Source organism: Sturnus vulgaris, chromosome 20, assembly GCF_052056855.1.
Source record: "Sturnus vulgaris isolate bStuVul1 chromosome 20, bStuVul1.hap1, whole genome shotgun sequence".
Classification (NCBI taxonomy): Eukaryota; Metazoa; Chordata; class Aves; order Passeriformes; family Sturnidae; genus Sturnus; species Sturnus vulgaris.
This window is the reverse complement of record NC_142262.1, coordinates 7,549,135-7,568,151: the sequence shown is the minus strand read 5'-3', so window position 1 is coordinate 7,568,151 and position 19,017 is coordinate 7,549,135. Positions and strand designations below refer to the sequence as shown.

General features: G+C 39.5%; 1 protein-coding gene across 2 annotated transcripts; it reads right to left on the bottom strand.

Moving 5' to 3' along the window:
* Positions 1 to 1,607: 1,607 nt before the first annotated feature.
* Positions 1,608 to 17,079, bottom strand: MFSD11 (major facilitator superfamily domain containing 11). Of its 2 annotated transcripts, XM_014889200.2 has the most exons (14): positions 16,861 to 17,079; positions 16,469 to 16,639; positions 14,949 to 15,004; positions 13,848 to 13,955; positions 13,352 to 13,431; positions 13,161 to 13,257; positions 11,429 to 11,487; positions 9,204 to 9,345; positions 8,361 to 8,401; positions 7,540 to 7,605; positions 5,544 to 5,669; positions 4,499 to 4,673; positions 3,367 to 3,502; positions 1,608 to 2,844 (listed from the first exon to the last, which is right to left on the bottom strand). In XM_014889200.2, the coding sequence occupies exons 2-14, from the start codon at positions 16,562 to 16,564 to the stop codon at positions 2,677 to 2,679; spliced, it is 1,350 nt and encodes a 449-aa protein (XP_014744686.1). In that variant the 5' UTR covers positions 16,565 to 16,639; positions 16,861 to 17,079; the 3' UTR covers positions 1,608 to 2,676. The 2 variants fall into 2 exon arrangements, with proteins under 2 accessions (XP_014744686.1, XP_088032853.1); XM_088176727.1 differs by lacking the exons at positions 14,949 to 15,004; positions 16,861 to 17,079 and having other exon boundaries at positions 16,469 to 16,592.
* Positions 17,080 to 19,017: the final 1,938 nt, after the last annotated feature.

The following is a 19,017-nucleotide window of genomic DNA, read 5'->3' as shown; positions in this document are numbered from 1 at the left end:
ATGCAATACTTATTTAGTTAATAGTAAAAAAGAGTAGCTATCCATGATGCAGCTTGGAGAATGTCATGATTTCTTGTTAAACTTGTCACAGAGCAATACTAATTCCCTTTAATGACCCTATAAATAGTTCTGAGCAGCCTTCTAAGATTATCTGATACTGAGTCAGACCGGAACAGAGAAAAAGAAAAAAAAAGTAAAGCATCAGATTCACAGAGGTGCTGAAAACCCACAAGTCCTTGTTCATTAGTATCCCTCTGAGTTGGTTTCAAAATGCTTTTTGAAACTACATAAACTTAGCACTTTTAATTTCTAATAAAATAGTTCATATAATTCTTATATGATAAATGAACATCACAGAAGTTCATCATTAAAAGGGATCAATTTAAAAAGCAATCTCATGAGAGCCATAACCTACTTACAATTAAATGACATTGTTTAAAAAGCACTTACAAGTTACTCATCACAAGACCCAAGAACGATTTTTTCCCCAAATACACTGTAAGAAAAAACTGCTCCTTGTGAACTTTCAAGTCGTTCTGCTCTCATTAATGTGATGGGGAAAACAGGGCCCCCAAAGGGTTTGGAGGAAAAAAAAAATAATCAGTAATTCCCTATCTGGAATAAAAAGCTCTTTATCCCTTTTGGTACTCTGGAGAAAATAAAAATGTGTAGCATCAAGAGAATTTTAATCACTGGCAGCACCTTTTAATGCACATCTTTGTAGTGCACAGTTTATAAAAGTTGTATGCTTCAAATTGCAGGATAACAGGAGTGGGTGAGAGAGAGGCTTTGCAGTGCTGCTGGTCCCATTAATCACTTATTGATTGAACACTGAATGCTTTTTCAGGCTGCCTGACAGATTGGAATGGCTCTGGTAACTCCTCACTCAAACACATGTTCAGCCTCATTCTCTTTTACATCATTCATTAAATCACCTGGGAATACACACGAGGCTCTCTCTCCAGGTTGTCCTCACAGATTTCTCAGCCTGCTGGATGTTCAGGTGCCCTCTCATCCCCCCATTAACACCTTGCTGATCTCACAGCAAAAACCTGCCCTGAATTTAAAAACCCCTTTCTCTCTCCCCGTAAAAAGATCACCCTGGGCTGTTTGGCTGTGCTCAACCAGGGCTGTGCTCCACGGGAGTTGTGACACTGCTCCTGGAGAGCAAAAGTGACAACAAATGTCACAGGAGATGCCACCCTCCCTCCCCAGGGTCAACTTTGGGAACTCCTACACGGTTACAACACGAGGGAGCTACTGACACGTCACCAGTGGAGTCTTCTTTAACTTGTCTTTAAAGACATTAATATTCTGACTGGGCATAAAAGAAGGTTGGTGAACGGTACTTTTCTAAAAATAGCTCCATGGGGTGTCTAAAAATACCTTCTGTGTTCCATGCCTGCTCTCTGCCCACCAGACAAACACAACTGCAAGTACTTCAGAGTTTTATGCAAGCAAATAAAGTCACTGCCTGTTACTTCATCTATAACAGTTCTGGATTAAAATTTAATTACTATGCCAGTAACCTTGCTTTTCTATTTGTAAAGAGTAAGATTACAGTGATTTTCCCAAAACAGACTGAATAAAACAACTCGGGACAAGTGTTTCAGGTTATGCAGTAGAATAAACACTGCAATATTATTCTGACAGTTCACATTCTGAGACTACTTCTTTCAAAAGTTGTCTTATTCTCCCATCACAGATTTTCATCATTTTATGATGAAAATGTCACTGAACTCAAAAGAGCTATTTGGGATTCTGGGAGGGAAGCCATGGATTATGGTCCTTCATAAAGCACTACCCTGAGGAAGGTTCAGCACCTTTCCCAACACAGTTCAATTCTGAGATGCTGAGCCAGAAGCTGTTTTCCACCATCAATATTTCATAGGCCTTGGGATCCCATTCTTTAGATGGCCAAGGGTGATTTCTTCAAATTCTTGTAAAATCTATCATAAAACAATATAACTTAATTGACTTCCTTACCAAAAAAAAAAAATTAAAAACACCAAACCCAAAAAAGCCCAAAACAGAAAAAAAAAAAACCCCAACCAAACAAAAAACCCCCACGGATCTGACAACTTAAGCACATGGAACGGATTAATAAACAAATGGTTGGGAAACAAGGAGCTGAGGTTTACAGAATAAGGCAACATTTCCCACAGAAATACTTCCTCACATCTAATTGTTGAAAAATTCAATGCCAAATTGATTTCTCAGCTGTGCAGACACGATCTGCAATATAATACACCTTATAAAAATATCACTCATTCAATACAGGAATTCAAATGTCTGTAGAACTAGAATATAGGAAAAATAATTTAAGGGAAAAAACCTCAAACTAATTCTGTAGTGCATGGTAGAGTGAAATTAGGCAATTACATTCTGAAAAGGACATCTCAGAAGAGAATTGTTCAATACATGGGTCCCTACATTTCCTTCCATTTCCAATACCAGATTTTTAACAACACAATACCACGCTCAGATGATCAAAGCAAGGAAAAAAAGCCTTTCAAATGTGACATTTTTTTCCCTCCTGTTTCACATTCAGTTGGACTGAAGTAGCAGCTTCCTCCACCTCAACCTCTGCAGCAATTCGACCTCTTTCACCTTTTCACACCTCCCAAAAAGCATTCCTGTGCTGCTCCTCCTGGCAGAGCAGGGCTGGCACAGGGGTCAGATGCTGCTGTAGTCTGAGCCACGGGCAGCAAGGGCTGCTGCTGCTCCCCACTCCACCGTGAAGAAGGTGATTGTTCCAAAAAAGCCCACGAGCACCATGATCAGCAGCTGCCACTGCAGCACGAAGTAGTTGCTGTAGAAATAGGCAACTGCAGCACAGATGGACTGAGAGGAAAATCAAAGTGAAAAAAGATTATCAGTGGAGATTTCCAGGCTGGTGCTGTTACAGAAGGATTATCAAACTGACACAGACACAGTTTAATATGAAGCTCTCAGAATGCTTTTGTAGTAGACAGAGAATCTCGAGGCTTCATTATACCTCAACATATGTCTTGGCATGTCCCACAACAGATTTCGTTTTTACTTGTTATTTAAACAGCATTCAAGTGTAGAAAATGAAAACACCAAACTCCAAAGTGTTTGTAGCATTGCAAGCTGGTATTTCTAACTGGTAAAAACACTACCAAAATCTCTGGTATTTCAAACCACTTTGTCTAGAAACAACGCAGACAAAGCTTTAAGATCACAGTCCAGGAAACTGTTTCCAGCTTCACAAAATTACTTTCCACCAAAATTCAACATGAAATAATTTGCAGAAACATTTTTCTCAGCTCATTAAAAAGCCCAACCCAGCATTTCAGTAATATCCCAACAATCCTACTTCCAAAAGGCTGTGTTAGGCAATACCTGAACAAACTTAAAGATGGCAAAGGCAGGAGCACTGTCCTCTGAATACAGGAATCCCAAAATACTGAGGAGCTGGGTGTTGAAGCAGCTGTCCCCCAGCCCCAGCAGGAAGCTGCAGAGCATGGCCACCTCTTTGCTGAAGGAGAAAGCAATTCCAATTTAAAAACCATTCATTTAAACAGCTCACACATCTATAAACTGTTTCTGGCAGATTTATTTGGAAACTGCAAATAGAAGAAAGTTATCACACTTTTTATTTCCCTAGAAAAGAACTGGGAATGCCTGACTTGGCAAAAGGAGTCATTTCATCAGCTTTAATTTCTTGAATGCCAAGACTTCTGTTACTGTTACCTGCAGTCAACTCTATACTGAATTAGAATCACTAAAATATCTCATTTTAGTGCTTGGAGCTACAAAACCTACACAGCAGTGATTAAAAGCTGAGGCACATGGTGAGTTCACAAAATCTGCAGGAATGTTAGAGAAATACCAATTCACTTGGCAGAAAAATACTCCAGCTAAGACCAGTCACCTGCACAGGCACAAATGCTTGGAATTGCAAGTTAGCAGCTGGGTCTGCAAAACTGACAGTACAGGATTTTCACACAAACTGGTAAAAATTCAGCCCAAAAGAAAGTTGTAAGGATGAGATAAGAAAGCTTTCTATATTCTTCCCCCTAATACTGAGTGCTGCAAGGGGCAGGCTGCAGTCAGAGCAAGTGGAATTTGACAATCAGCACTGGAAGGCTTTGGAAACCACTGCAACAGGGCAAGGCTGGTGCTCCCTGGTGTAAAACTGAGCACAAGACTGTTTTAAAATAAACTGAATTTTTAACAGCTACTACAATAGATGGTGGTCTTGCAATTGTGCTACATGTCAGAAACATCAGTTGTCAAGTGACACAACTGCCATTATTCATCCCCAGGCTTTTTATTCTTATGCCATTCAAGCTCCTAAATTGAGTGCACACTGGTGGAATATCTACCTTTAATAAAAACAGAATTCCTGAAAGCTTTTCCTAGGGAGTTAGTCACCACACAGAAAGAAAACTCAAGAAATTTTCTGTAGAGAAACAAGCTGTTTATGCACATCCTGAGCTACAGCAGCCAAAGGCAAAAAAATCCCACATACCTTGGAATCATATAAGCAACTTGATCTGTTCCTTCCATGGGAGCAATGGGGGCATCATTTGGCATGTTGAAAAAAATTAAATAAAAGGCTATAAAGTGTACAAGGATGCCCAGCATCACCACTGGGTTCCTGCCAGAGCGACTCTTCTTGCTCAGCAAGCCAAAGATTCCTCCCCCTGCAGGAGCAGGAAAGAGGAGAGAATTGAATTAAAAGTGAAGATTTCAATACTGACAATTTAAATTATAAACGTTCTCACACTGGATAACAAAGATTGACTGACATGCAAACAGCCCCAAGGAGTTTGCCAGGGAAATGGGGCAGGAGATTGATCAGATGGCTGCTGATGAACATATTTCACCTTTTGGCAAGTCTTTAAGCAGCAGCCAGTTTCCTTCAGTATTGCAACAGCACTAAGTGAAAATGGACAGCCTTGTGCTTAGCTCTTAATTGTAAAAACATGCAACTCAACGGATCTGAGCTGCTAATGAATAGTGGTTTTTTGTTAAACACCTCAGTACTTGAGTCTACAGAAAAAAGGAAATATTTACTTAATGAATATTAACTGTATCCAAATTTATTCAAATATCACATCTCATTTAACACAAGCAAACTTTTTAAAGAAAGAAATCCTTAATGTAAGCATTGATTCAAAAATTTTAAAATTATATCACTCAGGAAGTAATAAAAATGCAAACATAATATTGTTTCAAAATAGCATTTAGAATAGTAAAATGGTGCCAATTCCCTAATAACACTGCAGCCCACTGCTTCTCACATTTGAAGTCTGTGTATTCCTCCACATTAATCCAAAGAGAATGCAGAATATTAGAATTGGTCTACATCCCCTTCACACACTGTAAGGTATAACTCACAGTGCAGTAAGGAACCACAGTGCCCATTATATTGCTACTATTGCATTTTGTGTTCACATTGTTATAGCTGGAAGCTCAAAACACACTATTGAGTTAAACACAAAAAAATCATTTTGAATAACTACATCCCCCTCATCCTTTCTGTTGTCAAAAGGTAGCAAATTTAGACTCACCCAAGATTTCTCCAACACCAATAAAAATACCAGAGAGACCAATCAGGCTTTTCTCTTCACTGCCAAACCGATTCACAGCACCAATGCACGTCCCATACACTCCAGAAAAGAATGTTAACACCAAACCTTGGAAGGAAACCAAACAGAACTGATAGATGCACTCTCATAAAAGTAATGAAAAAAATCTTTATGTCCAAAGGCTGTTTTCCCCTCAGGTATCTTTCCAATCATATATTTAAATGAGATGTGGGTAATAAAAGCAAAGAGGGAATTTTAAACTATGTAATTATTATATTCTTCTATACCAAAAGCCACACTAACTGGTGTCACAGGCACTCAGGTTCAGTGCTGCTACTCTTGACCCAACACCTAAATACACAGTTTATATTTCTATTTCTCAAGAACTTTGGAATTTCATCAAATGAAAAATGCCACGTCAAATAACTCAAAGCAACTGAAGAAATAAAGCACGATTTCATTTAAGGATTCCCCCCTCTTCAAGTTATGGCATTCCTAAAAGTCCCTGCAGCCCCAAATAACAATAAGGAGCAAAGAATCCTAAAATGAACTTTCTTATATATACATAATGAATTTAAGCTGAGAAAGAACAGCTGCTATTTGTTTTAAATCCTCTTTCTTTCTATTGCCATTAGTGTGAGGAAAGGTAACACCACTGGCCCAGCTAATCCGACCATGAGCAACCATTAGTATAAAAATATCAATAAAAAAGTGTACTGTAAACAACACAAAATGTTATTCCTAAACAGGGAAAAACAGCTTAAAATAAAACTTTCTAATTTATATCCTTTGCTTTTTGGCTGCAGCCAAACCCTGGTACAGCACACCCTGCCCTGGATGAACTTCAAAAACAGGCTGGACTTGGAGCATCTTAACCTGACCAGCAATTTTGGAATAAAAGCCCTTGTTGGCCTTAAGGAATTTTCTGTTTTCCTACTGAAAGTAGCAACACCAACCCAGATCCAGAAGATGGCAGCAGATATTTTTTTCCCCAGTCTAGACTGATTTATTTTCATGCCACCTGTAAACCCAAATTTCAGGATATTCAGGCAAAACCTGACTGACTCCCTTCCCTTGTTACCTTGCTCCACATTCCCAGCCCCAGAGGAATTCCTGTGAGTTAATCTGGGTTAACACAACACTGGAGATGCTGTGGTGTAATTTGTAACTCAGATTAGTGGCTGGAGCAACCCAACTCCAGAGCTACTTGGGCTATTTCTCTATCAGGAGCTGCTCTAAACTGCAATGTTTATATTTTGTTTACAGCTATTTTTTTCTTTTCACATAACAATAATTTTTCCTAACGGTCACTCAGAGCTTAGGTTCTGAAAGTGCATCTATTTTATAAAAAAACCTAATTTGATCATGAACAAAACTACATCTGAAGCCAAATAAGGAGCAAGAAACCCCTCAAAAAACAACTCAAGCATTTTATAGGGCTTTTTTTTGTGGAAGAATCACTAAAATGACAAAAATATATTTTTATAACTCATACATTGGTCTCAAGGATGGCAGACCAAGTTTACCTAAAAGTTGTTAAAAAGAGTGAGAACCCTTGCCACAGCAAATCCTATTGATAAAAACAGTTGAAAATTACTAAGCTGGCTCCTAATAAAACCAAGACTAAAATGAAGAGCATGAGGAACCTCCCACACCTTAATGAAGGTGTGATGTACAAACATTCCTTTAATTCAAATGCAATACAACTGCATTAAACAATCTCCAAATTATTGATAGTGCAATATCAAACCCCATAAAAGCCAGCTCTGTAAATTTTGCACTTGCAGATTTGGATGCACCTCTCCTCCTGTACAGAAACACTTCCCAGGACACAGAAACATCACGAGTAACCCAAAATTAATTAATTAAAATATCCAAATAATGGTTGCAGAGATATGGGTTAAAATTCCAGTCTGGGGTTAAAATTCCAAACAATGCCCTGCCCCTGCTCCATGGTGAAACTCTGCTGGCTCCATACCTGTGTAGGCTGTGGTAACACTGAGAAGCAGCATCTCTTTGGTAAAGCTCAGTGTAATAGATTTCTCTGTAAAGAAATAAAAAAGAAAATCAATAAAATTTCTGGAAATACTACTAAGATAATCTACACTTACTTTTGCTCTTTGCTTAAAGCAAAAATTGGTTATTAAACAAACTGTTTATAATAACAGTTAAAGTTTTATTTACTGTTTATTACAGCAGAGTGCTAAATAAACCAACCTTGACCTGCCATCTAGGAGAAACGTGCCATCCAAAAATTGTATTTTTTAAGAAGTGCAGTGGGGGAAATATTAAAGAGGAGATGCACAGTTTTCAATTATCAGACAATTTTCTGCTCTATTTTTGTACTCTCAGTTCATGGCAATTGTCTCTTGAAAGGATAAACAGATTTTGAGAAGATCCCCAAATCCTCACAACAAACTTAACAGTCTCAGGCAGAACACATCAAGCTTCAAAGTGGACTGCAGATGCTTCAGTTCTAAATGGTTAACTAGGTGACAATATCAAACAGCCTATGACTTCTTTTTATCTTCATTTGTTTGTTGATTTTTCTTTTTCAATCCCACTGCCTTTCCCAGGTAGTAACCTGCTCCTTTTGTGCTCATCTGTCCAAGGACGCTGTTGTAAAGCAGTTTGGATGTGAAATCACATCAAAGGAGGAACACTCCAAGTCTCTCCTGGACTACTCAGGTATGTGATTGAAGTGGTTTGTACATGATCATATCATCAGCACCAACACAGGGAGCTGGCAAGGAGATGGCAGGTTTTGCTGAAGCAACTCTGATGTGAAATTGTACTTACTGAAGGCAGCCACTGCTCTCATCATTTTGTTTCGTGCAGACCTGGATAAACAAATTACTTGGTCAAATTGGAAGAGAATAACCACATTTTATTGCTGTGCTGGAAGGCACCTTCATCTTTCAAACCTTCTGTACATTTTCTAGCCCTGCACTATATATTGGAATATGCCAGTGTATTTTTAAAAGTTTCTGAGATCTAAAGTAACCGCAAAATCTATCTGCTGCCTGCACTAGTGAATGCTTGCTTAACAGAACCGTTCTTTTGAACATTTTAAGCTTTCAACATTTTTTCCACAGGCATACTCACTGATGTTTTTCTAACATTTTCATTGTTCTTTAAATAAAGCAAAAATATTTAAGCTGATGCCTCAGGCAAAACCGCACTGAATCAGTGTAACTGTGCATTTCTAATGTATTTATCAGGGTGGCAGACATATTTAGAGAAGACAGGAAAAACATGTTCCAGTTTGTAAAACAATCTATAAAAAATGAGTATTTTCTGTTTATTTCAGCCTTTCAAATGGGCTGATGAGGGCAAGATAAAACATTAAAGTATTTAATAACAATCACTGGAGAAGAGGTGAAGGGCATCTTTTGCAAGGCACTTGCTTATCAAAGGAAAAACTTCATGTGCAGTACTGAACTTCACCCTTGAGAATATTCCATATCAAGAACATTATTTCTCATATATTCTCATTGTTAAAATACAGACACTTTTCTGTTAAATCTGTGAATCCTCCAGGTTGCTGATAACATTCACGTTTCCAGCACAGAGGGAAGTGAATGCACAATGCTCCTGTGCAACAAGGAGATGTGACAATATGTTATTGCCATCAACACTTACGAGCTTTCCCCCAGGATTTCATTAGTGGAATCATCATCCCCTGGAGCTTTTGTGTCCTCTTGTTTCCTAATCAGAAAGAACAGAACTGTGCCCACAAGACTGATAACAGTCAGAGCAATGAAGACAGTTCTGCGATCGCTCTCTGTGGAAAAACAAACAAGAGCCATGACCAGATGTGCAGAAGAGATTCAAACCAATCCAGCTACCTTCAAACAACTAACACACACATGCTACAGTGTTGAACACAAACTAATTTTCTAGCTTACCTTCCACATGGAGCTGCTGGCAAACTCCTGTCTCAGTTTTATGGTGCTAATAAAATATCGGCAAATTAAAGAGGTCCCTCGCATTCTCTGCCATGCAAAGGCTTTGACCAAGGAGCAGCCAATTAAAGGAAGTGCATAAATTATTAGCAGAAGGAAGTACATCTTGGAAGACTTATATAATTCAGAGTGGACACAAACTGCCCCAAACCCCTTGAGATTTCTAAGAGAATCTCTTGACCAGCATCAGAACCACGAGCACCATGAGATCATAAACTGTAGGCTGGGGAACTACAAAGGCATTAAAGCCACCAAAACCTCAGTAACTGTCACAGCAGCTGGAGGGGGCAACTCTGCTGAACCAGCTGGGTACTGCAGCAGAGCACAGACACATCCAACACAAAAGCCACTCCCATTTACCAGTACTAAGCAGGGAAAAAAGTAACAGCAAACAGTTATGACTGAACTAATGCATGACCCTGAGGATATTACCCATGCTTGTATTTACTTCCCCCTTAGCTCAACAACAAATGCAAACTTGTCTTAAAAATAACTCGTGCACCATCACAGATCCAAAAAGAGATGTGCTTCACAGCTTGAAATGCTTGTGCTATTTCTATATAGGTAGTAAAATAAGATTTGATTTTTAAATGCTGTTATGGTTTGATATAAAATTTTGTAATAAAGAGGAATCTCAAGACATTTAAGATGGAGGGAAATGTAACAGCAGAACTGCCTCACAGTTAATTGCTCTATTCTGTGGTTAGCAGAGCAGTGATATTTGGAATGCACAGAATTTGAGACTCCCCCCAGGTTCAAAGTGTCTCAAATATTTCCAATAACACTCAAACCTTTGTGTTACAGGTGAGGGAATGCAGAAAATGACCTTTAAATTTAGCCAGTGTTTCATTACCAAACCTGATCTGTGGTTTGAGAACCTGAAAAAATGGAGCTAACAGAAACAAGAAGTGAACTGTTCCTTCTGCTCTGTTATTTCTGAAGCCTGATAATTATAATTTAAAAGACAACATCTTATTCCTGATTGACTAGAGCAGCATTAAATCATCTGTTAAAGGTTAAAAGAATTGACCATTCTAGTAGATATTCTAAATAAGGAAAATTATCAGCAATTATAGAGCAGGAAAATCAAACTTATCTGTTTACAGAGCACTGATTTTCTAGCAGCATTCATTTTTGGTTATTAAAATCTGTTTTCACCACTTTTCTTAGTGAATCCACCCCCCTACTTTTCCTGGCTTAAAAAGCTGACAGAAATCTTTCCTTTAAAAAGAGAATCTCAACAGTGTCTAGTTCAAGAACATGAATAAAGTCCTGAAAAAGAACAAGTCCTGTCAAGAACATGAATAAAGCAGGAACTGTTTTCCAGTTCCTGCTCTTTGCCAGTCTAGCACAACATCAAATGGAAAAAATACAGCATTAATTACAATCCCATCAGGAAGTTCATCTCATAGTCTATGCCAAGAAAGGAAGAAAGTTCTTTCTCCACTCTGCCAGCAGTGCTGCCCCACCTCAGCCTCTGCCTCCTACACTGCTTTGTGCCAGCACAATTAATGCAGACATGAAGCAAACTGGGATGGATTTCCTTTCTTTTCCTTTATTTCATATTTCATTTCACCCACTTTATCAATCTCCATTATGATTTAGAAGAACACTCCACACCAGGAGCTTACTTTGGAATAGGATAGTGTGTCTAATATTACACATACAGCCAGAAGACCTTCCCCCCAAATAGGTGTATTTTGGCATAAATGTGCCTGCACAGGGAAAATCCCACAGTAGCTATTGTGAAAAATCTCCAAGAAGAGACTATCTACAATAAACTGGGGAAAAAAAAAAAGTCTGCTTTTGTGTAAGCTTCCTGCCACTTTGGAGTTCATTATTTTATCTGTTAATTCTTGCTACTATATTTAAAGGTTGGCCATATAAACAAGCAGTACTCACCTGATATGTGAGTTTTTCCTTGCCAAGCAAAGTATATATACATATTTCCAAAAATCAAGCTGCAAACAAAAAGAACAAAAAAAAGGTCAAAAATACATTCAATGAAAAAATTAGGGTTGTAGCACCACAGTAGTACTATTCTATTAAAAAAAAAATTCCAAGGCTGTGCAATCATGAAAGAAATAAAGATATGAGTTACTCTCCATGGCAGCTGCTTCTATATGAAACCCAAAATTTTAAGATTCTGCCTCAAAATGCTGGCTATTCATTTTCATAAATCAAGACACAAGGTGATGGCAAAAATTAGGAAATCTGCATCTAAGTTGCTTCTGATTTTGGAAGGGTATAGGTTAGAAAGCTGACATATTTCTGGAGGTGATTTTGTAATACTTCCTGTGCAGGGTCATGTGTCTTGTCTGAAGTATTGCTTCAGCTCAAGTAAATTCTGTGTCCCTAACTACTATTTCTCAAAATACAGTCATTCTGAATTAATGATTTAAAGCAGTTTTAGAGCCAATTTTCCTCTTACTGACCCTTGTATTTTACTCACTGTAAAATACACAATCAGCTGCTTTGTGGAAATTGCTGTTCTGATACCATACTGAGGGGTTAATTGTGGAAGTGAAAACTTTACAAACACAAGCATGCCCCTGGTTCAGGCTGCTGTTCTCCCAGCCCAGGATCCCATTCCCACAGCAGCATTAGCAATGCAGGCTCAGCACCCTAAGCATTTCTGCAATTCATTCCCCTGGTTATCTCCCAGATATAAATTCTGGCAGAATATTCAGAACTGCTGTATTAGAGGTGATGAAAGGATATCTCTTCAGGAACCATTTGTGCACCTGTCTCCCATGAATTTGTCTGATTCCTTTTCAATTCTGCTCACACCATCCAACTCCACACACTCCCATGGCTGCAAGTTCCAAAAGTTTAATCACCCACTGCACAAAGAATTTTATCTGTTCCAAACCAGTTCTCCTTATTCTCACCCAGTGACCCCAGCTCCAGCACAGCAGCATTTGGCGAGCAACAGCTCTACAATCAGCTCCTCTGCTGCCATAATTTTGGGTAACACATTGGTATAATCCCTCTCAGCTGCTGTTCCTCCACAGGAAAGAGTCCCAACCTTTTCAGTCTCTCTTCAAGCCATCAGCTCTATCTTCTTGCATAATTTCATTATTTTTCTCTATACACTAATTGCATTACATTCTCATGAGAGGCATTAACTATCTCTGCACAAAACACTTAATGGCCACAACACAGCATTCACTGCCTTGTTGTCACTGATGCTGAGCCTTTTGTGGATTTTTTTTCGAGCAGCACTCAAAGTTTAATATCAGAGAACCATCAAAAACAAGATTTCTTTTCTGACTGCCAGGTCCAACTTCAGTATGTTCACCCTGGCAGTGAGAACCACCTTCTCCCTCGATAAAGGACACAAATTGGCACAGCCCTCCACAGCCACCAAGATTGCTGTTACATCCCTCAAATGCCCCCCTAACAGAAATGTATCTTTTAACAGCTCAAGAGCTGAGATTGCAATGTTCAACTTTCTTTCATTCCCTGTTCTGTAATGCATAACACCAATAAAAACGTTGCCTCCATCTCTCCTTCCCACTGACTGCAAGGTCCCTGGGGAGAATTTTTCAATCCAGTCTCCTATTTATAAAAAGATGTAAAAAGCAGAATGTGTACACAACCAAGAAAAAAGAAATTAACAAATAAAGCTTACCTGAACTGTAGGAGTGCCCAAAATATTCCACTGTTCCTTCCAATGGTGTTTTCATCCGAATTTTCAGTCAAGCAATTTCCCTGGGCTGTCCAGAGGACTGAAACAGACAGAATACATTGCTCAGGAAATAAAAATATTTTAAAGGCATATTCAAATCTCATAAAAACCAGCAGAATAAGAGCAATGCTTACCAGCAGCTGCAATGCCAATAAGCACAGAGGCAGTGTAGAAAGCCCATGTAGCTGGCTGGATAAAGACTGCAATGTATAGGCTAGAACAGAACAGATCAGTTCATTGAATACTGACCTAAAGTGAACAGTGTCTTTAACAATCAAATGCCTCACTTAGGTGCTTCTAAATCAGATACTCTCTCCTAAGGGATGTTGAAAAATGGGTTGTATGTGAAAAATGTTTTTACCCTTCTAAGCATATAGAATGTTTTTTTATATAGTTATTAATCTGAGACCATAACCTCAATTCCACAGTCAGCAAAGTCTGGAAATGCTTGGAAAAAAAATGTGCTGTTTCCAGTAGGCTGAAGTACTCTGCAGTTACACCCCTGCAGTATCTCTGTGAGAGGCTTTTCTTAGCCAGTACAATTTCATGTATGGCACAGGAGCCTGAGACGTGAAACAACTAAAAAAATATTTCCAAGGAAGCAGGCAAAACCTCAAAATTAATACTTACCTATAAAACACACCACTAACAACCATGGAGAATTGAGGACCCACTACTGCAACCAATGAAGGTGATATAAGATTTGATGCAGACAATACTCCATAAATAATGGACATGCTACAGAAATAAAAAACAAAAACAATTAAATACATGAAATAAAATATAGGCTATCACTGCAACTGGTTTAAAAGTGATCACTGGATTTCAAAATATCCAGTTAAGTACATACACAACTTAACAGCACAACTTTGATGGCCAAAAACATTTCCCTATTTTCTTCTGTTCCCTTCACCCATAGCACTCCACATGGGAATACAGGAGTGTACAGTATTCCCTGGATTGCTGAATGGAGTCCCAAACTATTGTAGGCAATGACATCTTGTAATTCACAGCATGCATTTGTCAAACTGCCTGAACAGCAGTTATTGTATTTTGTACCCTCTACACCTAGAGGAGAATGTTCTAGAACCTCATTTATCTGTCAGTGAGGTTTTCATCTTATCCCAAATACACCATAGAAATTTTACAGACACATTTTGTGCCAGTGGCATTTTTAGTTTAAATTAAGACAGCAAAGCCTTCAAAGGAGCAGTCAGGTTTTCCCACATGACAGATTAATTTGGCATGCAAAAGGTCCCTGGTCATGTGTGACGAGTTTGACTCTGCCAGTGCAACCAAGAGAGTGGCTTTTTGTGGTTTTGCTTGTCTTTCTGACTGCTCCTTTCACATTTATGTTTTATTTCCTGAGAGCTGATCCACACCACCTGTCCTACACAAACACAGTGTACAAAGGCAAACAACCAAGGCCTGAGTTAGCAGTTTTATTATTTTTAAACTTCCACCTCTTCACCTCCTAAGGTAAAATGTTGAGAACGTGATGATAGTGGCTTTTCTCCCTACAAAGAAAACATGTAAACCAGATATGTAGTTCAGCTGCAAATAATTCAGAGCAGAACTGTGAGAAGCCTGTTTTAAACTGCTTTAAGTGTGTCAATAAATTGTGAAGTCAGCAGAACACTGTAATCTCTTGAGAGTGTCTCTCTACTGGATGAAACTGTAACTAAGATCACCCTGCAAGGAGCAAAGTAAGAAGAAAATCTGTGTAATTACCTCGTGTAGCCACTGCCATGAAAGTCTGTGTTGTTTAAATTCGTGATAACAGTTTGCTGTGAGAAGATCACACATTGTAATATGTTAGAATCTATCTTGTATTTTGAGAACACCTGCATCAGTTTGAAGTCAGTATTAAGCACTAGAATTCGTCATCAATAGACACTTCGAAGTACTTAAAAGAATTTAAAATGTTAATTACAACTCACACCATCTCCACAACAAAGATGCAGGAGATATTTGGCAGGGAAACATCTATGTTTGAAGAAGATATTAGTACTTTATTATTAAATCATGATTTCATAAGAGACCTAAAATACTTCACAAAACTTTTGTTTCACTTAAGACCTCTCTTACGTAGATAGGTATGACTATCTTAATTTTAAAAGTGGGGGAAAAGGAGAAGTTTCAGAAATATTTTAACTTGACCTAACTATGAATCTCTGATAAGAATTTCCATTCTTTTCAGCTTCCCGTTATTTTCCTGTTTCCTTTTTTTCCCCTTGAATCAGCTTTAGTGGTCATGAGACCATGAAGTTAGTTGGACTGGCAGGCAGACCTGACTGAAACTCACACGTAAAGACTTTTATGACAATGAATTACATGATTGCATGATCACAAAGTCCAATCTGGTGAGGTGCTGAATTCATTGCAGAATTTCTGAGATCGCTGGGCTGCACTTAAGAGCTCACAGAAAGCATCACACTGCATTAGGACTTACAAGAACTACCCCAAGTATTTATTTCCATAATGCAGTGAAGGACATTTATCAGTCTGAACCCAGCAAGGATTCTTCTTGTGTGCAAGAAAAGAGCTGTAAGAGCTGTGGGCTCAACGGGGATGTTGAAATCTAACTGCCCTGCAGGAACAGAACTAATAACACTGCAAGCAGCTCAGAAAGTTAAAGGGCTAAACCTGGCAGTAGCAAGAGTCTAAAAATTTAAATAGTAACAGTAAATTTGGATTATGCTGTGCTAAATTTTTGCTCTGCAAAAAGATACCAAATAGCAGCAAATAACTTCAGCTGGAAGGTGACTTGGCAGTTTAGCAATTGTAGAAATCTGTTTGTCAGGTGTTATCCTCATACTCCCCCTCAATGTTTAGTTTGTTAGATTATGAAAATCTAGTTAATAATAGCATGGTTAATAATAACTTAGGCAAATATTTTGAAAGGGACTACACAGAATATAGAATATGCAAGGTTCAGTGTAATTCAATTGTCCAACATGACAAGTGTCAAAGTAGACACTATTTTAAAGTTCAAACATTTTATAATGTTTTTCTACTTTCTAAGCAATCATGCTCAGTTTTCTACTATGCTATGCTATCTTAAAGAAATAACTTGCTGAGTTATTTGGTTAAACACGTAAATCTACTTAAAACTAAACCCAAAGAAGTTAAATGTCAAAGTATCTTGCACATTAGAAAATCCCAAATAAAGCAACATTAGAGCACACAAAAGACAAGCCAGGATAAATAACTGAGATAAAAACGTGGCACATTTTGAAAGTCACACCTACCGCGATATTTCCACAGGATTGGAAAGCAGTGAATATAAACATAAATGAGACCCCCAAAATAATGATGTTGAAAAGCTTTTTTCCTTCCGAAGACATTTTGTGTATTCTTCCCAAGTCCACAACTTCAGTCTGGAAAAACTCTTTTTTCTTTTAAAAGTTTCCTCTTAATCTCTGTTAAAAAAAAAAAAATTAAAATAAAAAAAGAAGAAGCAAAAAGAATAAAAGAAAGTAAGCTTCGAAAATAATGATTACTTAAGGCTACTTATTAGCTGCTAGAAAATATCAATTAAGCCAGAGTGCCGGTAACCCCTTTAAATAATGTGCAACAAAATCGGTAACTTGGGAAAAAAAACAAGGTCTGTACAAAAGGTAAAGGCCAAGATTTCCTCTACCTGTTCCCATGAAGTTTGCAGGGCTGACTGCAGGGTGTTATTTCATGACATCCCTTTGTCCCAAAGGTGCAGCTTTCCCAATTTTGAGCAGGTTAATCGGCTCAGCTCCTCGGCATTGTAGAAATCAGAACTGCGCTCCCCGGCCTCTCAATCACCTGACGAAGGGAAGATGAGCCACTCGTACATTTCCATGCACTGCACAGGAAATAAAGAACATTTCGGTGTCTCGATCAGCTGACCCAGCCCTGAAAGCCCTTGTGCACTATGGGAAATGCAGTTTTAGCAAGGCAACCTTCTCCTATTTAAAGCGGTGAAAATCTCTCGGTCCTTAAAATATCGTTATTTGTACAATTTGTAGAATTGTAATTTCTAGCCACTAAATAACACCTGGCAAGATTTAAAAATAAAAATAAAAAAATATATAAATATATATTTTAAAAAACAAACACACACACAAAACAAACCCCCACTCATACAAAAAACCCTCAAAAAATAAAAACCACTCACAGTTACAGAACATGGAATCACAGAATGGTTCTGATTGAAAGGGACCTTAAAGCCCATCTCATCCCCTCCCTGCCATGGGCAGGGACATCTTCCACTAGACCAGGTTGCTCCAAGACCCCTCCAACCTGGCCTTGGACACCTCCAGGGATGGAAGTGATATCATTAATCTTCTACTTCACCGTATTTCTAAATAATAAATTTAAGACCAATTGATCTTCGAGTCATGAACATCTCTGCTAAAATATCAGCAAAACTGAGGGAGGATCAGACATTGACCAAATGGGCACTTTTTCCTGTTACCATCCTTTGTCTGTTCTGTTGGGCCTCTGGGATTGGAGAATTCAACTAAATCTGTTCTACTTTAATGCTGGCCAAAAGGAAAGAGAAGGAAATGCAGAATTGATTGTAGTAAATGACAAATCACCACATTTTACATCTGCTGTCTACAGTAAAGGGTTTAAAGAAACAGAGGAGAAAGGATATTAGCACAGGAGTTAGAAAGGCTCATTGAGAGTTTAGATGTGAAGTGGGATGAGGTTTGCTTGAGGAACCTGATCGGCTTCTATGATGAAACAACTGCATGGATGGACGAGGGGAGGGCAGTGGATATTGTCCATCTTGACTCCAGCAAGGTTTTCAACACTGTGTTTCACAACACCCTCCTGGGGAAACTCGGGATGTGTGTGGGTGGGACGAGTGGGCAGTGAGGTGATTGAGAACTGCCTGTATGGAAAATCCCATCCATAATCTGTGGCACTGGGTCTGTTTGGAGGCCTCTCACTGGTGTCCCCAAGGGTTGTTTAACTTCCTCATCAATGACTTGGCTGAGAGGTTGATTCCTCCTCAGCAAATTCGCTGATGGCACAAGGCTGGGAGGGGTGGCCAATAGCCCAGAGTGCTGTGAGCCCTTCAGAGGGACCTGGACAGGCTGGGGTGAAGGGCAGACAGGAATTGTCTGAAGTTCAACAAAGGCAAGTGCAGGGTCCTTCACCTGCAGAGGAACAACCCCAGCACCAGCACAGGCCGGGACTGACCGGCTGGAAAAGCAGCTCTGTGGGGACGGAGCTGGGGGTCCTGGTGGACAATGAGCTGTCCATGACCAGCACTGTGCCCGAGGGGACGAGAAGGGCACTGGTGTCCCGGGGAGCGTTAGGAAGAGCATTTCCAGCAGGTCAGGGAGTGATGCTGCCCCTCTGCTCAGCCCTGGCGAAGCCTCCCCTGGAGCAGTGTCCAGTTCTGGGCTGCTCGGGATGAGAGAGACACGGAGCTCCTGGAGGGGTCCTGTGGAGGGCCCCAGAGATGATCTGGGGACTGGGGAAGGCTGAGGGTGCTGGGGCTGAGAGGGGCCCTCACCCCTGTCTGTCCCTGTCTGCAGGGAGGGGCAGAGCAGGGCCCAGGCTCTGCCCAGGGGGCCCAGCAATGGCACCAGAGGCCGGGGACACAAAGTGATGCCCAGGAAATTCCACCTGGACAGATTGTCCAGAGAGGGCGTGGAGTGTCCCTCACTGGAGATATTCCAGAGCCATCTGGACACAATCACGTTCCATACGCTCTAGGATGACCCTGCTGGAGCACAAGGTGGGACCAGATTAACCCCACTGTGGGTTAACCTGACCCACCCTGTAGTTCTGTGAAATAAAATCCGCACCC